Source organism: Protopterus annectens, chromosome 5.part1 (assembly GCF_019279795.1).
Source record: "Protopterus annectens isolate FY-2018-M chromosome 5.part1, PAN1.0, whole genome shotgun sequence".
NCBI lineage: Eukaryota > Metazoa > Chordata > Ceratodontiformes > Protopteridae > Protopterus > Protopterus annectens.
Window position 1 is genome coordinate 4,445,487 of NC_056736.1, and position 23,276 is coordinate 4,468,762.

The 23,276-nt window shown below is 36.7% G+C and overlaps 1 protein-coding gene across 1 annotated transcript in view; it reads left to right on the forward strand.

The window, feature by feature from the left end:
* LOC122803659 (rab GTPase-activating protein 1-like) overlaps positions 1-23,276 on the forward strand; it is an 834,818-nt gene that overhangs the window by 776,880 nt on the left and 34,662 nt on the right. The window contains exon 9 of the mRNA XM_044073438.1: positions 15,046-15,243. Within this exon, the coding sequence (XP_043929373.1) occupies positions 15,046-15,243 (198 nt within the window). The remainder of the gene's footprint in view (positions 1-15,045; positions 15,244-23,276) is intronic.

Genomic DNA, 23,276 nt, shown 5'->3' on the forward strand with positions numbered 1-23,276 from the left:
TGTGTATATATTTATATATATATATATATATATATATATATATATATATATATATGTGTGTGTGTGTGTGTGTATATAGATATGTGTGTGTGTGTATTTTATATATATATATATATATATATATATATATATATATATATATATATATATATATATATATATATATATATATATATGAAACGTAATAAAACAATTCCTTCAGCCAATGGTAAAAACACAGCAGTAATAAAAACTTATATTATTTTAAATAAACCTATAGGAGCAGAGTAGCACACAGTAGTAAAAGTGATTAAATTAAATAATGGTGACGTAAATGCAAAAAGTAATTAATGTATTTTGTACTGCATTATTAAAAATTGTTAATAAAAAGATTTTTAAAAAAGTAATTAATGTAGACCATAATAAAGAATCGGCAGCAGGGTTAACTGAGCCATCTAAGTGCACATTTAATACTTAGATTTTCATTCAACCTTGGAGAAGAGTCAGCGTTTAGCTGCAACTGCCATTGCAATTCTTGGACCTCCAACAGCGTATCCACATTACCAAAAAACCATGTCAGTGTGCTCCAAAACAATAAACTTAAATTGTACAAAACCGCTACAGTGTAGACAGTGTTTTGCCAAAGCATTTTTGACGTCCCAGTTTCAAATGGCAGCACAATGTTCCTTAATCCTGCTCTACAGTTTATGTGAAGTCTTGCCTATATAAAACCAACAGCATGTCATGCACACTCCTGCATAAACTACATTTTAAAGTGTCACAATCATAATGTTAAGTGTTTAAAGTGGAAAAATGAACCCATAAAGATGTAGTTGCAAGCAACACAACCCTCACATGCAAACATGCCTGGGGCATTTCCACAGTTTATATCTAAATGCAGCCGAAAGAGAGTATCCCTGTTCTCAAAGGATGCTTGGAGAGATTTAATTTTTTATAAGAGAAGATGTGTGTGTATCCAACTTTGTAATGTCATGACTATCAGGTAGAATACTCCAATTTCTAGTGATGATATCTCTTATATGCACCAAGTCGCGGCTGATGGGCAGGGAGAACTAATATTTAGGTCCAAATTGACTGATTGGTTAATGTAAGCAGAGGTTCATGGTTATTGACTGGACTGTTGAAACTAGGGGTTTGGTCTGGTACTGAAAGTAGATTGGCTTCTTGGGAGGTATGGTTCGGTTCCGTTTGCTGATAGGATTTTGGAATGAACCCATGCTTCAGGATTGGTGGAAATTTCATAGTTCAAGCATTGCTTACCTCGGAGAAAACTGTTTCTAGCAAATAATCAGGGTAATTTCTAGCTTTCAATAAGCTTTTAAGAAAGGTACATTCCTGGATGAAAGTGTCTTCATTACTCACTATATACGAGTCTAATGAACTGGCCTCTCGTTAAATTCCTTTTCATGAAAAAAGGATGCATGCTAGTGAAGTCTAAATAATTATTTCAGAAAGTGTCTCCTGAAAATGCTCGATTACCAGGAATGTGTTTCTGTGTCCAAGGAAATGACTGTATCCAAGAAATTCACTTTTTTACCACAAGCAGTTTAAAAGTTAAAAATGGGATGCTGTTTGAAAGTTTCTTAATAAATTCTTCTAAATGCTGTTCAGAATTTTGTCATAGAAAAAACACATCTATGTAACATTTATATAAAGCCTAGTGAACTTGAAATCAGGTTAATTATCAAGAAAGTTTATTGCCCAAGCTGTGAGAACCAGATTAGCGAAAGCAGGAGCCATTTTTTGAGCCCATAGCTACCCCCTTCACTTGTTGATAGATGGCACCATTAAAATGGAAAAATTTCCTTCTAGTACCATAGAAGTGAATCTGGAAATAGTATGTATTTTTTCTTCAGTAATACCTGTTGCCTGTGACAAAAAAGACTTTAAATAATCAATACCTTCCAAGTGAGAATGTAAAGAGCTTCGATGTCAAATGTCACAAGCATCCTGTCTGCACTAGTGGGTTGGTGCTGGAACAATTCATGTCAAAAAGCTCAAGAATGTCATAGATGAGTGTTTTTTGAACTAAGGGATTCAATAGCCAGTCAATGTATTCAGAGATTTTCTCCATTTTAGTTTTTTTTGTTTGACATAATATGTCTGAAAGGCGGATTAATGCAGTCTTTATGAATTTTTGGAATACCAAAAAATTTTCCAAGACTTGGGCTAGGAACTGACATGAACTTAAAACTTTAGGCATATTGTTTCCAACAGGAAAAATTAAAACAGAAAAGATCCCGGAATTTGTTGACTTTCTTCTGAATCCCTTTCTGCAATAAATGACTTGTTATCTACGAGACTGTCGGGCTTTCCTAGATGAACTCCACAGGCATTCACCAACTGTAAATGATACGATGTTGGTCACTTTAGATATCAAAGCATTATATATGAACATGCCCCACGAACATTACACTACCTTCTCTGCCAACAAGGTTCACACTATTTGCATTCTTGTTAGCATGGTTCTTGATGGAATTTTTTTTTCAGTGGAACTATTTATCAGTAGATAAAGGGGGTTGCCATGGGTACTAAGATGGCACCTACTTTCGCTAACCTTGGTCTTACGGCTTAGGAACTTACCATTCTTTATAAACTACCTGCGAGAGATGGACTTACATAGCCAAACTGGAAGCAAAGCTCTCTCCAGCCAAGATTGTGCTAGACAGTCAAGAAGAGAAGGTTAACACCCACACAACACCTCAGAAAACACATAGTCCTTCAAAACCCACACCACCAAAACCCACTCATAGCAACACAAAACCCACAAATGCGGAGGCTGTTAACAATAACCTACCCAAGCAACAAGGACCTCTGAAGCTGAAACGCAAACAAACATGACCCCCAAACACAACCAAAGTGTCACATAGCTCACAACAACAGTGTGCCACCCAACAGCAGCCCCCAAGGCAAGACAACGTACCCAACACTTTAGTCATAGGTGACTCTATAGTCAGGCACACTGATGTCCCACTCACCAGGCTGAACAAGGAGAAAATTACAGTTAGTTGCCTGTCAGGAGCCAGGATCCGCCACATAACGCATGCACTTAAGTCACTCCACAACAAGTACAAATATGACTCTGTCATTGTCCAAGGTGGGGTGAATGACTTGAGATGTACCTCCCTGGACTACATGAAAAGAGACATGGAAGAGCTCTTGGATCATGTAGCCCAAGCAGGTATGACCCTAGTCCTGAGTAACATCCTACCATCACCCAGAAAGATACCACAGTATAAGGACAAAATGATTGACTTAAATAATTGGCTAAGCTTCTGGTGTCATTCAAAGGGGATCCAGTATCTGTCTGCCTGGGATGACATGATCAACAAACCATGATGCTTTGCATGAGATGGTTTGCACCTGTCGCCCCTGCGATTCCGGTTACTGGCTAAGGCTCTTGCCACCCCTATAGTGCCTTTTTTAGCCAAGGTTCAAAGGACAAAACTAAAACTGCAACGGGTACAAGCAAAATCTGAAGGTAATGCTATTCAGTGCTAGAAGTCTAAACCTCAAGATGCACTCTCTTGAGGCTCTCCTAAAAATGGAGAACATCAATATCTGTGCATTAACTGAGACCTAGTTCAAACCTCCAGAGAGCACCCCTGCAGTATCAGGCTACAACTCATATCACACTTATCATATCAACTAACACTACATAAGATGCAATCCAAATTGTAGCTTACTACAGATCCCCCAGCATGCCCCAAGATTCTCACTACACATTTCTAAACATACTAGAAAATATTAAGATACAACCAAATACCTTAATACTGGGTGATTTCAACTACCCTGCCATTAACTGGGAAAACTACTCCTGTACCAACACCTTTGCTCAATGGTTCTTGGAATTCATAAATTTCAGTGCCGTAGAGCAACTAATTCATAGTCCCACCAGGGGTACCAATATTCTAGACCTGGTCATTAACAACATGGGAGATTGATGCTCCACACCAGTGGTCACCCCCTCATTGGTCAGATTAGAACATAAGCTAATCACCCTTGACATCCACATCCCACCCCACCCCCTTTAAGGAAACCTCTGTAAAAAACTTCTCCAAAGCCAACTTCATGCTGCTGAATCCTACACTAAGGTGCTGTACGAGCACATTCACTTGTACATGGACCGAGCCATCCCAAATAGAACCAAGACACTGTCCTCTAAAAAAGTAAGCCAATCTGGTGGTCCCCTGCCATAAACAAGCTGTACAACAGAAGGAAGAAACTGTTGCAGAAAAGAGGAAGAACCCAGGATTCAAAAAAAACTCCCTCACCAGCCTCAGTAGAAAGCTGAGATCCCTCATAAAATCTTCCAAAGCTAGTTACAAAAACAAAATTGCCAAAGATTCCAAAGACAACCTCAAGGCATTCTATAGTGATGTCAAGAATCTAAATGGCAAAACTCAGATCTGCACTGAGCTACAGCAGATTGGCACTAGGTATACTGATCCCAAGGATATTGCCAATATTCTGGCAGATAGATTCAGTCCTAACTTCACCCCCATCTCACCCCCTACAGGGCCCATCTCAGTACCAAAAGAATGCCAAATTCCAGTAATCATAGCCACTCATGTAAAAAACGCACTCTCCAAAGCCAAGAATACAGCATCCATGAGACCAGATGACATCACAGGCTGTGTACTGCATGAAATACAAAATGAACTGGCACCTCACCTATGTGTCATGTTTAATCATAGCCTCACCTCAGGCTTCGTGCCCACAGACTGGCGCACAGCTACAGTCATCCCACTCCACAAAGGGGGATCCACTTTAAATCCCAGGAACTACTGACCCATCAGTCTTACAAGCCTGATCTGCAAGGCCATGGAACTTATAAACAAAGACATTGGCAACCTTCAAACACTGGACCCCACTCAGTTTGGGTTCGTGAGCCGTGGATGAGGGTAAGGTGGTTCACACAGCCTACTTGGACCCCGCCAAGGCTTTCAACACTATCCTCCACTCTGGAATCATAGATAAACTTACTAAGCTGGGCATTAATCCCTATGTCACTCGATGGGTTGCAAACTGGCTTACTGACAGAACACACATTGTAAAAGTAGCCAACTCCAAATCCAGCTCCAGACAAGTGACAAGTGGTGTACTGCAGGGTTCTGTCCTGGGACCACTCTTGTTTGGCATCTATTTCTCTGAAGTACAGGCCAACACTAAGGGACTCTGGCTTACAAAGTTCGCAGATGACTGCAAGCTACGAGCTATTATTGAATCCACAAATGATGTGGATATACTACAAAAGGGCCTTACCAAAACAGATGCCTGGTGCCAGAGCCATGGGCTCGAGCTAAATGCCAAAAAATGTATAGTTGTCCCCTTTGGGAAAAAACACGTACCTGTGATCTACCACATAGGTGGCAGTACACTAAACACTGAAAGTGTGATAAGAGACGTAGGGACACAGGTGGACAGTGGTCTCACCTTTGATAACCACATAGCCACAACAGTTAGAAAATCCTTCTACATGGCACACCTCATTACTAAGGGCTTTTCATCCAGAAAAAAGGAGGTAATTGTCCCTCTATACTCATCCCTCATTAGACCCATTATAGAATATAATGCCCATTTTGGTATGTACCTCACAGGACATCTGCAACAACTAGAAAGGTCGCAGAAATACCTCACAAAAAGAATCACAGGTCTAAAGCAGATGCCTTATGCTGATCCTCTAAAGAAACTCCAGCTATACTCCGTCACATATCACCTACTCAGAAGCAAGTTGTGCCTAACATACAAGGCCATGTCAAACCCAGAGGTGTTGGACATGCTACACTTAAAGAAATCCCAATCCCTCCAAGCCACATGCTCCAGGGATCTTAACCTTGTCATCATGTTGAATAGAACATGCTGGAGGGATACTCTGGAACAGGCTGCCCATACATGTCAGGCAGAGCGCCTCAATGGCCCTCTTCAAGAGGAACCTTGATGACTGGATGGGAGATAGGAAATTCACCCCGGGTATCACATCAGTAGCTCTGCTAGACAGAGATCCAGGAAAGTAAATATTTGTGGGAAGCAATAGCCAGGGAATTGTTACAGCTAGGCTTGTATAGGCCCTAGGGCCGATAGCCTAGTACCTACCTATGAACCTATGAATTTGAAAAAAACAAGACTTTTTGGGATGTGCCTTAGAGGACACCTGCAGCGGCTGGAAGGGCTGTGGAGGTACCTCACTAGGAGGATCGCTAACCTCAAACGGATGCCCTTTGCAACTTGACTGGAGAAGCTCCAGCTGTGCTCGGTTGCATGCCGCCTACTCAGAGGTGATGTCTGCCTGACATGCGGGACCGTGTCCAACCCAGAATTGATGGACATGCTCCACCTAGAGAAAACCATATCCCCTCGAGCCGCATGCTCTAGGGTTCTAAACCTCACCACAACAATGAATAGATTGTGCTGGAGGAGTAGATTCCTGTCCCAGAGACTTCCCATGCTCTGGAACAAGATTCCAATCAACATTAGGCAGAGCTCCTCACTGACACTCTTCAAGAGGAACCTTGATGAGTGGATGGAAGTGGAGGGTTTACCCCAGGGATCACTTCAGTGGCTTTGCTGGACAGAGGCACAGGGAACTAATCTAAGGGGGTGGCAAAAGCCAACACATTCTGGCTAGGCTTATAAATGCCTTTGGGCATATAGCCTAGTACCTACCTATGAACCTATAAACGTTATAGCAGTGATGTGTTTTTCATTTGGCAAAGTTCCAAACAGGACCTTCTACTGTTTATTTCTCCCTTAATGGACAGTATTCCATTTTTAACATTTAAACTCTCAGGCTATGGGCAACAGTTCCTTTTCTTAGACACTGAAATTACTCTTAACCTTGATACGTTGACTTGTGACTCAAACATTTACAGAAAAAAAAATTTAGAAACAACTACCTACATTTTAATAGTATGCACCTATTCTTCTTAAAAAAGAACATTGCAAGAGGTCAATTCATTTGACCTTTCTCACATTATCAGTAATGACTGCACTTTCATTAGAGAATGTCGCATTTTAAGAAGTCTGCTTAAAGCCAGGAACTACCCTGAACTGCTTTAGGAAACTGTGTTTAAAGAGGTTTTTGTACTTGCGTACAACTATGTTCAAACCAATACTGAAGTATGGGTTTTCTTCTAAATCCATTTATGACACCACTTTGAGCCAAACCCACTCACACACCAGTCAAAGGCAAGAACAGGACTAACCCCCCCCCCAAGAATGAATGAGCTCTCATGGGTGGATAGATCTATCAGTTTCCCACTTCCTATTAGCCTGGATATGTGAGCAATAACAAATATAATCTTTAAAAATTAGGACATTGTCACAAACACACAGGAAATGTATTTTATATATACATACACACACATACACACATACACACACACACACACACACAGACACACACACACACATATATATATATATATATATATATATATATATATATATATATATATATATGAAATGCTTTATGTAAACATAGCTTGTCATGCTCAGGTTTTTCCTCAATTTAAATTCTTAGTGCTAGAACAGATAGACTTGTTTTTTGGTGACATGGACACTTTGCTAGAAGTGCGAGAATTAAAGTGGCAGATGCTACTTAGTGCAGATTCCCACCCAGGGCTGAATGAGTCTCTTGACATTAAATGTGCTTTAAAATGGCTAAGATAACTTCTTAACCATTACCTATTTCTTCATTTTAGTTCACGTTTGAAGTTGTCAGTTCATGCACTTTATTGTTTCAAGAATTTTTATTACTTTAACACTTCCATGACTCATTCATATTTTTGCTACTTTTACATTTTAATTCAGGAAGTCTCTGGGTTTCATTGGCAGAGTGGGTGGAACTAAAGACACTATATATTGAACTGCAGTCCTGTTTTTGACTCATTACAACTATTTTCTTTTTTCACCAATAAAGAATGAAAGCATTAAACACTGGCTTTGTTTTTATTTTCCTTCATGCATGGTTTTAGAAGCTTTTTATGTTTATATGTTTACATATACATATATATATATATATATATATATATATATATATATATATATGTGTGTGTGTGTGTGTGTGTGTGTATATTTATTTATTTATTATTTATTATTTTATTTTACATTTGTTGACCAGAATAGTCCGACTAGATACGTGTCCATTTTCAGTGGAGGCCTGGAGAGAAAAGCTCCAAACTTACAAACAGATAAAGACAAGCAAGTTACAGTATATGCACAAACATATTGTATTAACATACATGTTTCAGTTTCACATTTTAAGCCTTATGAAGAATACAGTTTATATTCAGAAATATATACAAATATGTTACAGTTTCTCTTATCAAACCTGTAGGTGCAGCTATATACAGAGTATCTGCAAAGATGTTGCAGTTTCTCTTTTCAAGCCTTTTAGTGTAAGAGGTAAGTCATTGTGAATAAAAAATTGCAGGGCTTTGAAAGTAGATGAGGCTTTAGTCAGGATTAGGGCAAGGACATAACCAGTGAGTTTTAAAATACTGGGTTAGATTTTTTTTTTTTTAACTGATTTAGGGAGGGGTTCAGAGTAAGGTCAGATGGGAGCGAATTCCAGGTTTTGACTACTGAATTTGCAAACAAAGATTCTCCAGATAGGTTGTTAGCTTTAATAGACTGAACCAAAAGTTTTGTAGTGTGTGTATATATATATATATATATATATATATATATATATATATATATATATATATATATATGTATGTATAACTAGAAGTTAAAGAGTTATGATGGCAGCTGCTCTGTACTCCTTTCAGTTTATGATAAATGGTCCTGTTAAAGGCAGATAAGTTGTTCTCCAGGATGAGTTTCAGTAGTGCACTAAGAGCGTGTAGTCTGATTGGGTCCATACCCGTGTGTCTAGGCAGTTCTTTACCAGCTCATTTCCTTTGTTGTGAGGTATGCTGGTGTAAAGAACTACGATGTCAAGGGTGACCAAGGTACTATTGCTAGGGATCCTTTGGTGTTGAAATTGGAAGATTTCATTGAGAAACTCCCACAAGTCTTCGAGGTAGAATTCTGAGCTTTAGACTATTGGATTTAGAGGGTCTGTATCACATAGTTGAACTGTAATAAGTTCGAATACGTAAATGTCGAACCCGGAAGTTCGAAATGCAATAACTTCGAACACTCAGAACAGCGATTTTTTTTTCCCAGGGAAACATAACCAGAAAACACATGTACATTCCAAACTGTTCCTAATGTGGGGGGGCTTTGCCCCCAACACCCCACAATTTTGGGGGCTATGCCCCCCACACACCCCTACTTAAATATACAAACTCCGAGATCGCACCACGCTGGAGGAAATAGCAAAGCCATGGAAATGGCCCACCAAATTTTTTTCCCAAGAAAAAATTTGGTGTTCTGCAGCTTTGCTATTTTGACATTTCAAACTTCCCAGTTCTATGTTTCAGTGTTCGGACAATTGTGCATTCAAACTACTAATATAGACCCAATTTAGATAGTAGTCCAAGATCTCTGAGGTGTACTTGGTTTTAGTCTTTTTAGAAGACACAGTGTGTCTATGGGGGTGGGTTTAACTCATTCATTGTTGCGGGAATGCCAAACATTTTCACAGTGTCTGGGGAGTCAACTAATTCATGAATTTCTACTTATGTCTGGAAAGGTGCCCTTCATTAAGGAGCCCGTACAGGACTCTGTCGATCTTGTGGAATCTGCTTTACCTACTCTTGCGAGATGTTAGTTAACTGCCGACTTTAGTCAGCTCTACTGTCATTTGATAACATAAGTGTTGTAGTCCATAATCACAATGCCTGCCCCTTTGTCTGCTTTCATAACTCAAAGCTTGGGAGTGTTGCATAGGCTTCTTTTTCTTTGGTGGTGAGGTTGTACCACTTAGAGTAGAGTTTATAGTTGATGGCTGTTGTGATGTCTCCTTCACAGACCTTTAAGAATACATTAAGGGTATACTTTTCCTTTTTAAAATGGGTTGCCCTACGCTATCATCCCTAAAGTTGTCTGTGCTAATTTTTGTGGAGTCCATGCTTAGGGAGGAATGTGGGTTATGCTTGCCTAGAGAAACATTTCATTCCCAGCTGGTATGTTAGCATCAAGCACTGAATCAGGCTCATCGTCAAAATCAACATTGTGTGTGTGTGTGTGTGTGTGTGTGTGTGTGTGTGTGTGTGTGTGTGTGTGTGTGTGTGTACACACACACACACACACACACACACACACACACACGCACATATATGGCTTAATCAGAGCCGCGGTGGTGTAGCGGTTAGCGTTGTCGCCTCACAGCAAGAGGTTCTCCCATTCGATTCTCAACTGGAGTGCCTTCTGTGTGGAGTCTGCATGTCCTCCCCACGGTCGAGTGACGTTAAAGACATGCAGATAGGTGCAAGCATGAATGGGCATGCCTTCATTGAAGGTTGGGCGTCGGGATGGCAACTCGTCCCTGGAAAAATCCACTCCCAGTCATGAGCGGACCAGAGTTCTGCTGTGCGCGACCCCTAACCGGGAAAAGCCGAAAGTCTTTTTATGGCTTAATATCAAAATTTCAAATGCCATTATCTGAACTTTGATTGTCGAAAGTTAGTTTATCAAAGTTTTATAACAGCGATTTGAAAATGTTGAACTCGCAACAGCGAAGGTTAGTGTGCATTTGCTGTTGTGATATTGACATGTTGATTGGAGATCACATACGGTGGGGATCAGGAACTTTGCCCTTTTCCTCACTGTAGTGCCATCTCAGAGTTGTAATATATAAGTAGCGGGGCTGCAGAGGGCTTGGCCCCTGTAAAACGTGTGAACATCACCGTTGTTAAGGTAAGTTTGAAAAATGTCAACAATTCGATTTCAAATTGTTGACTTTTTTTGTTTCGTTATTTTGCTTGGTTGCTATTGTTAATTTCGATAATGTTTTTCAAGTAAGTAATTACTCGCAAAAACGTTTTTGAAATTTTGATAGTAAACCTATATATATGTATGTATGTATGTACATATAGATATTGTGTGTGTGTGTGTGTGTGTGTGTGTATGTGCTTAGCATTGATGTATAATGGAAGGAAATAAGAGAATATCTGTTATTAGATTAAGAACAGTAGTTTTGTAAAGGGAAAATCTTACTTTCTGAACATGTTAGTGCTACTTAGATAAATAAGTAATTAAGGCATATTTTGATCTTGCTGAAACATTTCACAGATGTTAACTGCTACCAAATTCTCTGGATCAGAATTGGTTTCTTAGTAGAAGAGTGGGGCATTCCTCTCAGACACAGAGCATACAGCCACTGGAGAAACACAGAACATAGTTCCTGGACTTTCACTAACTGATGTCTTACTTGCAAAAGGAATACTAGTTGAACAACACCTGCTGGTAAAAAAATATGTACATGGCTGCAAGATGGGAAGCTTAGATACCGTAAACCAAAGATGATTCCTATATCCCCTGTGAAGATAGTGGTTCTGGAAGAATCCTGTGAACTTAAACTAATGGTTGTGTTTTCAGAAAGAACACAATAGTAGAGGACCTAGGAACACTTTGATAGTCTTTGTTTTGGTCAAAATGTCTCTCTAACGATTTAGACATTGTTTTCCTAGACTCCATCTAATATGAAAAGGAGTGCTAGTATGAGAGACAGAAATAGTTTTGCAACTTTTTATGCCACTGTTTGTTAAATTATAGAGTCCAATGTTTTTTTGTACTTAAACTCTGCACAGATAGGCATTTGTTTACTACACCTATGTCAGTTTAGTTATTTATGAATAGGATCATCGTGCCATCTGCACTTAAATGAACTGGTTTACTTCATTAAACCTGTACCATTCCACTGAATCATTATCCTCAACATCAAGCCCCTTTTTCCCATTTTGAATGGAGACTCACCAATGGAGGTAGTTGTAGCTGACCAGCAGCACAGACTCTACCTGGTGCCCTATAGGGGGAAGAGTTGTATAGACCGCTTTGGGCATCTACTGTGGCGCACAGTATCTGCAAGCTAGGAGAACACAGATCACAGACTGTGCACAGTGGCAGGGCTAGCAATACGATGGTGTAAATATGGCTCTAGGTGATTTGGTCATGTTGACTAATGTTGCCAAATGGCCATGGGTACCATTCTACTGAATGTAAAAAATTTATATGCATAAGAAAAGATTAAAAACATTGGAAGCAGAAACACCAAACCGCAGTTACGCCCCTGTATTTGCCTATATTGTCCTATTGCACTGGGAAAAATGTTTTATTTTTAATCAAGAAAGTGCATTTTCTTGGCAATTCTATTCAGATTTTTAGATGATATTTTTATTCCATGGGGCATAAGTGAGACTGAAGTAGAGAAATTTATTGATTATCTACATTCTACTACCCCTTTTCTAAAATTCACTTATCAATATAGTAAAGAAATTATTAGTTATTTGGATGTTAAGGTTTATAAAGACAAAAGTAGTAAGCAAATCCAGAGTACCATCTTTAAAAAAGCTACCTATTCCAACAGTTTACTGCATTATAGTAGTTGTCACCCAGCCTATCAAAAGAGAGGCATTTTAAAGGGGCAGTACATTAGAGTAGCCCACATGATTTCAGAGGATTCCCACTTTAATGATGAATGTTATAAGTTAAAAGACATATTCATAGCTAGAGTTAATCACATCTATTTATGAGGAAGTTTCCAATAAAAGAAGGCAGGGTAATATTAAACCTATTTTGACCTTGGAAGGAGAACAAGTAATGCATCAAAAATTGAACAATGACAAATTTACATGTTAATTTATTACTACATATAATGATGAATATGTTTATATTCAAAACATTATTAGACATTATTTTTAAAGCCTTCAATGGAATTATGAATATAATAAGGCATAAGCTCATTTTTGTTACTAGGAGAGGTAGATGTATTAAGAATCTGTTGGAAACTAGAGACACTACTTTTACAATAGTTAGTGAAAAAAGTAGGGGCAACTTCAAGTGTGGAACTTGCCCACAATGTAAGTATTTAATAGAAAAGAAAGAAGTTGTTATTAACAACATTCATATAAAAAACAACTTTCATTGTACCTGTAAATCAGCGGGCTTAGTATATTTAGCATTGTGCGTACTTTTAGGGAGAGAATTTATGAACATAATTACGACATTTTACATAGGAAAAATACTGATGCTTTATATTGTCGTATAGAAAAAAATCCTTCTCATAGTTTTTTTATTTTGGGGGGTTGACATGATTCCTAGGAATGTATTAGGAGGACCGTGGTGTGATTTAATAGAGTGCAAAGAATTGCATTAGCAGCTCAAATTAAATGTGACTTCATTGCCAGGTCTTAATGAATCTACATCCATAGCTAGTGTTTTTAGGTAATGTCATATTATGTTTAAATTTTTGTATCCATGTAGAGTTGTATTGTTATTTTTTAATTATTTTAAATATGTGGTTCAATAATTGTATTGTAATTATTAGGAGTTTTGTCTCCTGAGAGATGTGGTTTGAATCAGGTGACGTAAGGTATTTAAGCAAGGTGTTTGATTTTTTACTCATTCTGAAGAAGTTGTTATAACCTTACAAAAGCACTAAATCCTGTGTTCATTAAAGTGGACTTCTGGTCTAACTGCAGTTTGGTGTTTCTGCTTCCACTGTTTTTAACCTAGTTTTTCGTATTGGTTCTTGGTTTGGCATTTGTCTCTTATGCATACAAAAAGAGTAAGGTTACATGTATAAGTACCAAAAGTGTCCCAGAATAAGCATATCTCGGAATATCCTTAATGTGTGCTGCTGTTATATTGTTTAATATCCTGTTTGGGGGGGGGGTCCCACTTATCCCCATCTAACTAATTGTAAACATGGGTTGGGAGTGTTAACCTCCCCTTACATCTGGAATTACCAGGAAATTCACATTTTTATTTATGACTGACTGATCATCAGAGTGACTCTGTAAATGGTTGCGCCTAGTATGATGTTTGACATGTAATGCATCTTTCAAGGTGAGTCTAGGTATATATATTTAATGCAAGGCAAAAAACTGCAGCTAAAGCCAATAAGATGCTGAATTCATCCTGAGTAGGATAAAGTCCAGACACAAGGAAGTCATTCTGCTGTTCTGTTGTAGGGCTGGGTTTGCATGCAGTTCTGGAAATTGTATTGGGAAAGAAAAATAACAATGTTAGCTAAGATAAAGAGAGAGAGAGAGAGAGAGAAGGTTAATGAATATAGGGTAGGGGTGGTCTGTAAGAAGAGATCATGATGCCCTTTTCACTAGAGCGTAGGAGATACTGGGAAGACAAGTTCTGGATCCACAACATCATGAAGAGTAAAGTGAGTGAGTGGAACTGAGGAGGAAAGATGGGAATCGGGAATTAAGTAGGTTGTTGCTGTTTGTCTTTCAGCTTTTCCCGGTTAGGGGTCGCCATAGTGGAACTTCGGTCCGCTAATGATTGGCAGTAGATTTTCATGAATGCCGAGGTGTCAGCTCAATGTCCAACCTTCAACAAAGGCACGCCCATTTACGCATGTCTTTCGAAAGCCTCCTAACCGCGGGGAGGACATGCAGACTCCACACAGAAGGCACTCCCCGCACTCCAGCTGAGAATCGAATGGGGGAACCTCTTGCTGTGAGGTAACAATGCTACCGCTGCACCACCGCGACATACCAGGAATTAAGTAGGTAATTGCTACAAATAAAAGACACAAGGTACAGCAAGGACCTATAACAATAGTATTTTACACTGATCTGGCATTAACCATAACTGGTTCCTGAAAGAAGTGGTAGGCTGTAACTTATGAGATGCAAGATAGCATCCGATAAATGGAGGAGAGAAGACTGAAAGAGGGTGGAGGCTTTATGGGTTGAATTCAGATTCTTAGTTGTGTACTGGGGCAAAGTAGATGTCATTCTGTCAGTAACCAGGTGTATATGTAAATAAACCACATGCCATATTATGAGTGACTTAAACACCCTGTCTTCTACTTTTGGGGAAGAATACCAGGAGAAGAAGTTGGGCTAAACAAAGTAATTTATTTCATATTTATGAAGTAACTAATGACAAATTATTTTTTTCTAATGTTTTAAGAGCAAACTGATGTCATGCAAGCGTTGCAGTGAGTTGTTTAACAAAGAATGGTCATTTCTACTGCCAGTGTTGCACTGGGACAACCAAGATGTAGACCGCAGTGAAGAGAAAGAGTCTTTAAAGGAGCAACTGAAAGCAGTGGAACTGGATTTGGCACAGACTAAACTGCAGCTGGTGGAGGCAAAGTGCAAAATACAGGTAAAGTAGTTGTTATATTTATCATATTTGGATAAAAATGAAATGATAAACAACTTGCTACACTTGTGTGGACAAAGTGACAGCCTCCTTCCTTATGAATATGGATTCCATACTCTTAAGCTGAATGAAGCACTTCTGTGTTCTTAATCATACCTCTCAACTGTTATGATTTAAGCATAACAGTGATTTTTGGCACTCAGATTTAGCCTTGCTCCACAAAGACTTGAAATTCTTGATAAAACTGACCACATACTATTAAACAAGTGGTCTACGCTGGCACAAAGATTCTGTAACACTAACTATATAAATGCAATATTTGAAAACCTTCTATATTGAAAATAAGAAAGTGCTCCCCTTTTTTGACCTTCTACTATGTTATGACACTAATGCCTAGAGGTTGAGAGGTATGGTCATAATTTATATTCTACACACACACACACACACACACACACATATATATATATATATATATATATATATATATATATATATATATATATATAAATATACATACATATGTAATCTGAATCTTGAATCTGTCAGTTTCTAGCTAGGTTTGCACCAAGCAGTGGTAGGACTATGTACAGCAGGGATACCGTGTGTTTAATTCATTCATCCAACCAATGATGTATACAGGTACCATGTGCGGTGTGGTAATCAAAATATCAGGTAAAGTGCACAAGAGGGCAGCATTGTGTTTCTTGCAATAAAACACCACTGCACAAGAGCTTAGGGGTTTTGAAGCAAAACAATATACTCAAAAATGTAGCATTTCCTTTAAATTGTGCACAAGAGACTTTGTAGAAAGATAAAGCATAATAGGTAGGTCAAACTGTCCATCCTAAAATGTAATAGTACAAAACATGCTGAGGGACAGAATAATAGGGCACAAACAAGAATAGCATTGAATTATCTTCACCTATACAGTGCACAAGACATTTAGTGGGGGAGGGGACAGCACAAAAGTACTGTGCTCCGTATAAGTGAATGTGGGCAAAGAAATCTCACACTTAGAATGCACAGCAGATAATCACTGGGTGTTCTACTGCTTTACAGCATACAGGGTGTGAGGGGGATAGTGTAATGCGTTATAGCATACACGGTGTGAGGGGGATAGTGTCATGCGTTATAGCATACAGGGTGTGAAGGGGATAGTGTCATGCTTTATAGCATAAAGGGTGTTAGGGGGATAGTGTCATGCTTTATAGCATAAAGGGTGTGAGGAGGATAGTGTCATGCTTTATAGCATTCAGGGTGTGAGGGCGATAGTATCATGCTTTATGGTTCCGTATTAAAACCGCGAAGGTCCACCTACGCGAATATGGAAACGTCAACACGTATTCAGCAAACCACAAAAATACCGATCGTCCTGAAGCGGGAAATCCGAAATTTCGAATCGTCATAGTTGGCCCTTCTGCGGTATAGCTCCATAAGGTAAGTGTGCGATAGTTACGGACCTTAGGGTTAGGGTGCGGGTTAAGTTAAGTGCATACATGATAGTATATGCAAGCTTTACTTTAGGGATAGAAGTAGGGTTTTGGTTAGTGTATGTATGTGGTTTATTTATTTTGTTTGGGTAGGTAGTATGTAGTGGGCGGTGGGGTTTGCCAACTATAACGATTCGAGATTTTGAATTTTGCGGATTAGGGCGTTCGGTGTATTTGCAGTTCACGCAATATGTGTCACTGTTTATGTATTTGCTGAAAAGAACTTTCATAGTTGTAATATAGACCCATGCTTTACAGCATACAGGGTGTGCGAGGGATAGTGTCATGCTTTATAGCATACAGGGTGTGAGGGGGATAGTGTCATGCTTTACAGCATACAGGGTGTGAGGACGATAGTGTCATGCTTTATAGCATACAGGGTGTGGGGGCGATAGTGTCATGCTTTATAGCACACAGGGTGTGAGGGAGATAGTGTCATGCTTTATAGCCTACAGGGTGTTTGGGGAATAGTGTCATGCTTTATAGCATACAGGATATGAGGGGGATAGTGTCATGCTTTGTAGCATACAGGGTGTGAGGGGGATAGTGTCATGCTTTATAGCATACAGGGTGTGAGGGGGATAGTGTCATGCTTTATAGCATACAGGGTGTGAGGGGGATAGTGTCATGCTTTATAGCATACAGGTTGTGAGGGGGATAGTGTCATGCTTTATAGCATACAGGGTGTGAGGGGGATAGTGTCATGCTTTATATCATATAGGGTGTGAGGGGGGTAGTGTCATGCTTTATAGCATAAAGGGTGTGAGGGGGATAGTGTCATGCTTTATATCATATAGGGTGTGAGGGGGGTAGTGTAATGCTTTATAGCATACCTGGTGTGAGGGGGGTAGTGTCATGCTTTATAGCTGACAGGTATACTAACTTTACAAAAAGAAATATAGAACAAAATGTTTGAATGCAGAACAGCTTTATGAAATATGAATGTGGAAAGCAATGTGTAATATAGACCACTGGAACTAGCCCAGAAAGCAGAAATATGCAGCCATACTTCTTGACTGTCCCTGATTTTCCTGGATGTCCCTAATTTTGACTCAAATTTTTAGTGCTGTCCTTATTAATCCCTCCTAAAACTGGTTATTTTTTGGAGAAAAGGTGTATTACACTTAATAAATAGTGAAGTACCAAACACTGCCTTACACAGAAAAACACTTGACCACTCGTGAATATAATAAAAATGTATAAGCCAAGTCCAGATGAGTGGTCAAACGTGAGCAGATCAAAATAACTGATAGAGTCCAGAAATAATTCAACGATTTATTCCACAGTATTGTAAGACCACCATACAATACACTATAACTAGCAGTCGATAAGCGCTTTCACCCAAAAATGAGCTTCATCAGATCAATCCACTGCTACCCATGATTCCCTTATATATTGTATACTGTATAGCAACCAATCAAATAATTAAGTAATTAAATATATAACAATAATGAAATAAAATCTCATATGCTTAAAAACACTCAATGTATGAAAACCAAATACATAGCAGCATACCCTACATAATTATATGTTAGGTTCATGCATAATGATGATTACAAATCCATATTATCTAAAAACTCTGTATATGTATGTATATTTAAATAATCAAAAATTATATTTTAAAAAACATATATATATGTATAATGTAATAGATGTGTATACTATATCTAAAACCTCCTAAAAACATACATATCTGTGTTCAATATATACCACAATGACATCTTTATATGAAGCTGATGATGGACACTATTTTGTGTGAGAAAATAACAAACTTGTGTGAACCATAAGCGTATACTACCTGAACTTAACATTAACATTCCTCCTTTTTTTCAGGGCTGGTTTGATAGAGGCTCTCTCATTCAAACCTGAGCCTCTGTCAGCTCTCAGCCTCATAATCCACTTGCTTTCTCTATCCTCAGTGTGGTTTCTAATGTCCCCACCCCTGATATTAGGTTCTATTAGTTCTAAGGCCCTGAATAAAAAATGGTGTTCATTACCCATCTCAACCACATGTTTAGCCAATGCATTATGTGTGTTACCTTTTTTCATGTGGTATACATGTTCACATATTCTGTCCTTAAAATGACGGTTGGTCTTACCAACATAAAATGCATTGCATACCTGGCAAACTGCCAGGTACACAATATTCTTGGTCATGCATGTGGCTGCTACCTGTGTTCTAAATTCTATGCATGAATCTGGGTGTATGAATATTGTGTCATTATCCAGGTTTGAATGAGAGAGCCTCTATCAAACCAGCCCTGAAAAAAAAGGAGGAATGTTAATGTTAAGTTCAGGTAGTATACGCTTATGGTTCACACAAGTTTGTTATTTTCTCACACAAAATAGTGTCCATCATCAGCTTCATATAAAGATGTCATTGTGGTATATATTGAACACAGATATGTATGTTTTTAGGAGGTTTTAGATATAGTATACACATCTATTACATTATACATATATATATATATGTTTTTTAAAATATAATTTTTGATTATTTAAATATACATACATATACAGAGTTTTTAGATAATATGGATTTGTAATCATCATTATGCATGAACCTAACATATAATTATGTAGGGTATGCTGCTATGTATTTGGTTTTCATACATTGAGTGTTTTTAAGCATATGAGATTTTATTTCATTATTGTTATATATTTAATTACTTAATTATTTGATTGGTTGCTATACAGTATACAATATATAAGGGAATCATGGGTAGCAGTGGATTGATCTGATGAAGCTCATTTTTGGGTGAAAGCGCTTATCGACTGCTAGTTATAGTGTATTGTATGGTGGTCTTACAATACTGTGGAATAAATCGTTGAATTATTTCTGGACTCTATCAGTTATTTTGATCTGCTCACGTTTGACCACTCATCTGGACTTGGCTTATACTTAATAAATAGTGACAATAACTAGAGTTATAGATTTCTTTTACTTCAGAAAATAAATATTAATTCACATTCTATTATTCTGTCAATGTTTCAAGTTAATAGTACTAATATTTTAAAAGTAGCCCTGATTGTCCCCGATTATTTCTTTATTTGTCCCTTATTCTATTCAGAATGACTCTGATTGGTTGAGAGCTGTGCAGCACTATTTAGAAACATATAGGTTCATAGGTAGGTACTAAGCTATTGGCCCAATGGTCTATGTAAGCCTAGCCAATAAGGTTCCCTGACTTATGCCACACAAGAAAGTTATTTTCCTGTGCCACTGTCGAGCAGAGACAAGTGATCCCCGGGGTGTATTTCCTATTTCCCATCCACTCATCAAGATTTTTCTTTTTTTTTTTTTTTTTTTTTTTTTTTAGGATTTGACTAGTCTTGAAGTGTACTTATTCTTTTTTTTTTTTTTTTTTTTCAAAACAGGTTTATTGTTTTAACATATAAGAGAAATATCATAACAATTTTATACAAGTAATTAAAAATAGGTATTATTATAATATTCAACAAAACAACTGTATTTACAAAGACATCCACTACAATCAGATCAATTAATTAAACTAAAATACCATGCTATTGAAATTAAAATTTTTTAACAAATTTTGTAAATTATCCCATACAATAAAATAAGATGTTTTTCTATTTGTTCTAGTCCTAATTGTGTTTATTTCCATATGGCACACTATATTCATAACATTTTTAAATTCATTGAACGAAGGAGGTGTATCTGAAATCCAATTTCTAGTTATTATTTTCCTAGCCACTGCTCTGCTAGAATAGACCATAACAAGGGAAGCTTAACCTTTTTAACACTTTGAGGTACAGGTGTGTCAAATAATATAAGAGATTTAGAAATAATGAAATTATCTGTAAAAAGAGCCTGCAAAAATTCATTAATTGACTTCCAGTATTCTTTCAATTTTATACAGTCATAAAACATATGAGCCCAGTCAGCATTAATTTCTACATTACATCTCTTACATAGATTATCTTTATTATTTATTTTATTCATCATCAAAGGTGTATAAAAAGATCTATGTAAAAATTTCCATGTATAAAGTCTCCAGACAATGGAAGACGTAGTTCTATAAGCAGATTCCAATATATATTGTTTATCTTGTTGATTTGGTGGGTCCCCATTAGTAGAAGTGAAATAATTCCAGTATGAATCTACACTGTAAAAAGTTTCTTGTCTGATAACTTTATGTATGTATGAAAGTTTACCTTTATCAGAAACTTTATGTTGTAAATTTAATATCAAGTAATCAATCAGTGTTGGAATAGATTCTTTAACAGTTATAGACATTAAATCTATTTTATCAATGAGATGTTGTCTAAAGGTCTGAACCTCTAACCAGCAAGTTTCTCTTAGATCAAATTCTTGTTTTAAGAAATCTAGATTTTTAACTTTATTATCAGATATCAACTGATACCAGTACTTTAGATCATTATCTATAGCTAAATGAGTTCCTTCAGAAGTAGATGACAAAAGCATACCCTGAGTATACTTTATAGGAAATACAATAAAATTCCATTCCCTATACTTAGGGTGCATGAATATAAAGTTACGATAACTAATAATAATATTTAATGGGTAACAAACCATATGTTTAGGTGTAATAGGTGAAGTACAAAATTCCTTTAGTAACCGTAACATGGAGTTATTTACAATCATATTTTTATGTGTTAAGGAGATTTTCATGAAGTGTATACTAATTAGCTCCCAATAATCTTTCCATTTTGTGACATATGACTGATCTATTAATAAAGTAATAACTTTTACAATAGAAGAGATAGTATATAAATTAAAGTCTGGAAAAGAAATACCCCTTGAGACCAGCTATTAGTATGTTTCTTTAATGCAATCCTAGGTCTATTAGGTGCCCATAAGAAATTTAACATTAGTGTGTTCAGTTTCTTGATAATTATTTTTGTAGGTGGAAGTATTATTGATTGTATTAAGTATAAAATCTTGGGGAATATTATCATTTTAATAATTTTAAGTCTCTCCTCCATAGTAAAAACATATTATTCCAGGTATTAAAAAGATTTTGTATATTAAGAAAACAGGTATTATAATTATTATATATAATAGATTTAATATCTTTAGATAGTATTAACCTAAATAAGTTATCTGACCTGAATTGGGTACATATTTAGTAAAATCACTAATGAGAATATTTTTTCGTGTATATATAGGTAGTATTTTAGTTTTTTCTTCATTGAATATTAAACCAGAAATACTTTTAAAATTTATCATGTTATCAAATAGAGACTGTATAGAAGAATTAGATCCTGCTGATGTAATTAGAACATCATCTGCAAAAAGTTGAATTTTGGATGTTGTATTTTCATCTATTTCAAAACCCTCTATGTCAGTACTGTTTCTGATCAAATTAGCCCAAGGCTCCATTACTAAAGTGAATAATAGTGGAGAAAGTGGACATCCTTGTTTTGTACCTTTAAGAATGGGTATTTTTTTGTGAAACATATGTTCCTACCTTAATATAAGCCAACGTTCCTTTGTATAAATGTTCAATTAGATTTACAAATGCATCCGAGAAGTTTGTGCACTTCATTAAGGTAAACAGATAGTCCCAACTTACTGAATCAAATGCTGAACTTATATCAAGACTAATAAGTGTTAAATCTTTCTTGTTCCTATTTGCAAAATCTATTAATGTTAAAGTTCTTCATATATTATCAAAAGTATTTCTATTTACAATGAAGCCTGTCTGATCTATATCTATAATGCTGGGAATGATTGTCTTCAATCTATCAGCAAAGATATTCATAAACATTTTATAATCAACATTAAGTAATGAGATGGGCCGATATGAAGAACATCTAGTTGGATCTTTATTAGGTTTTAAAATTGGCGAAATAAATGTATATTGCCAAGATGGGGGGGTTATTAACTCAGTTTGGGCCAAAATAAAAACCTTATGTATTAATGAATATGTATTTTTAGAAAGGATTTTATATATCTCTGGTATAATACCATCATTACCCGGTGCTTTGTTTGATTTAAGCTTATTTATTTGTGTAATAACTTCTGTATATGAAATACTCTTGTCCAATAGTTTAATCTGTTGTTTATTAAGCTTTTTATTCATATTTGTGGTTATAAACTCTTTATTTTATCTTTAGGTTCCATGTTAATATTATTATGGTTAATTTTGTGAAAGTGATTTCTAAATTCATCTAGTATTTCTGGTATACTAGAAACATTCTTCTTTTTCCTTAGAGAAAAGATTTCTTTGATATGGTTTTGTTTATTCAACCTTTTTGTTTTATTTTTAAGTGTATGTAAGTATTTGGGGCTTATTGAATAAGACAAAAACGTGTATTTCTCTAAAGTTATTTTAACTTTATGAGTTAAAATTTCTTTGTATTTCTCATTTAGTTTGTTTATTTCTTCAATAACTTTCTTGTCCATAATATTTTCTTTATTATTATGTTTATAAGAGTCTAATTTATTTTGAATATCTAACAATTCCTTATCCCAATATTTCCTTTTATTATTATACCATCTGATACTTTGTCCATATAGATATGATTTTAAGGCATCCCAAACATAAACATTGGAGACTT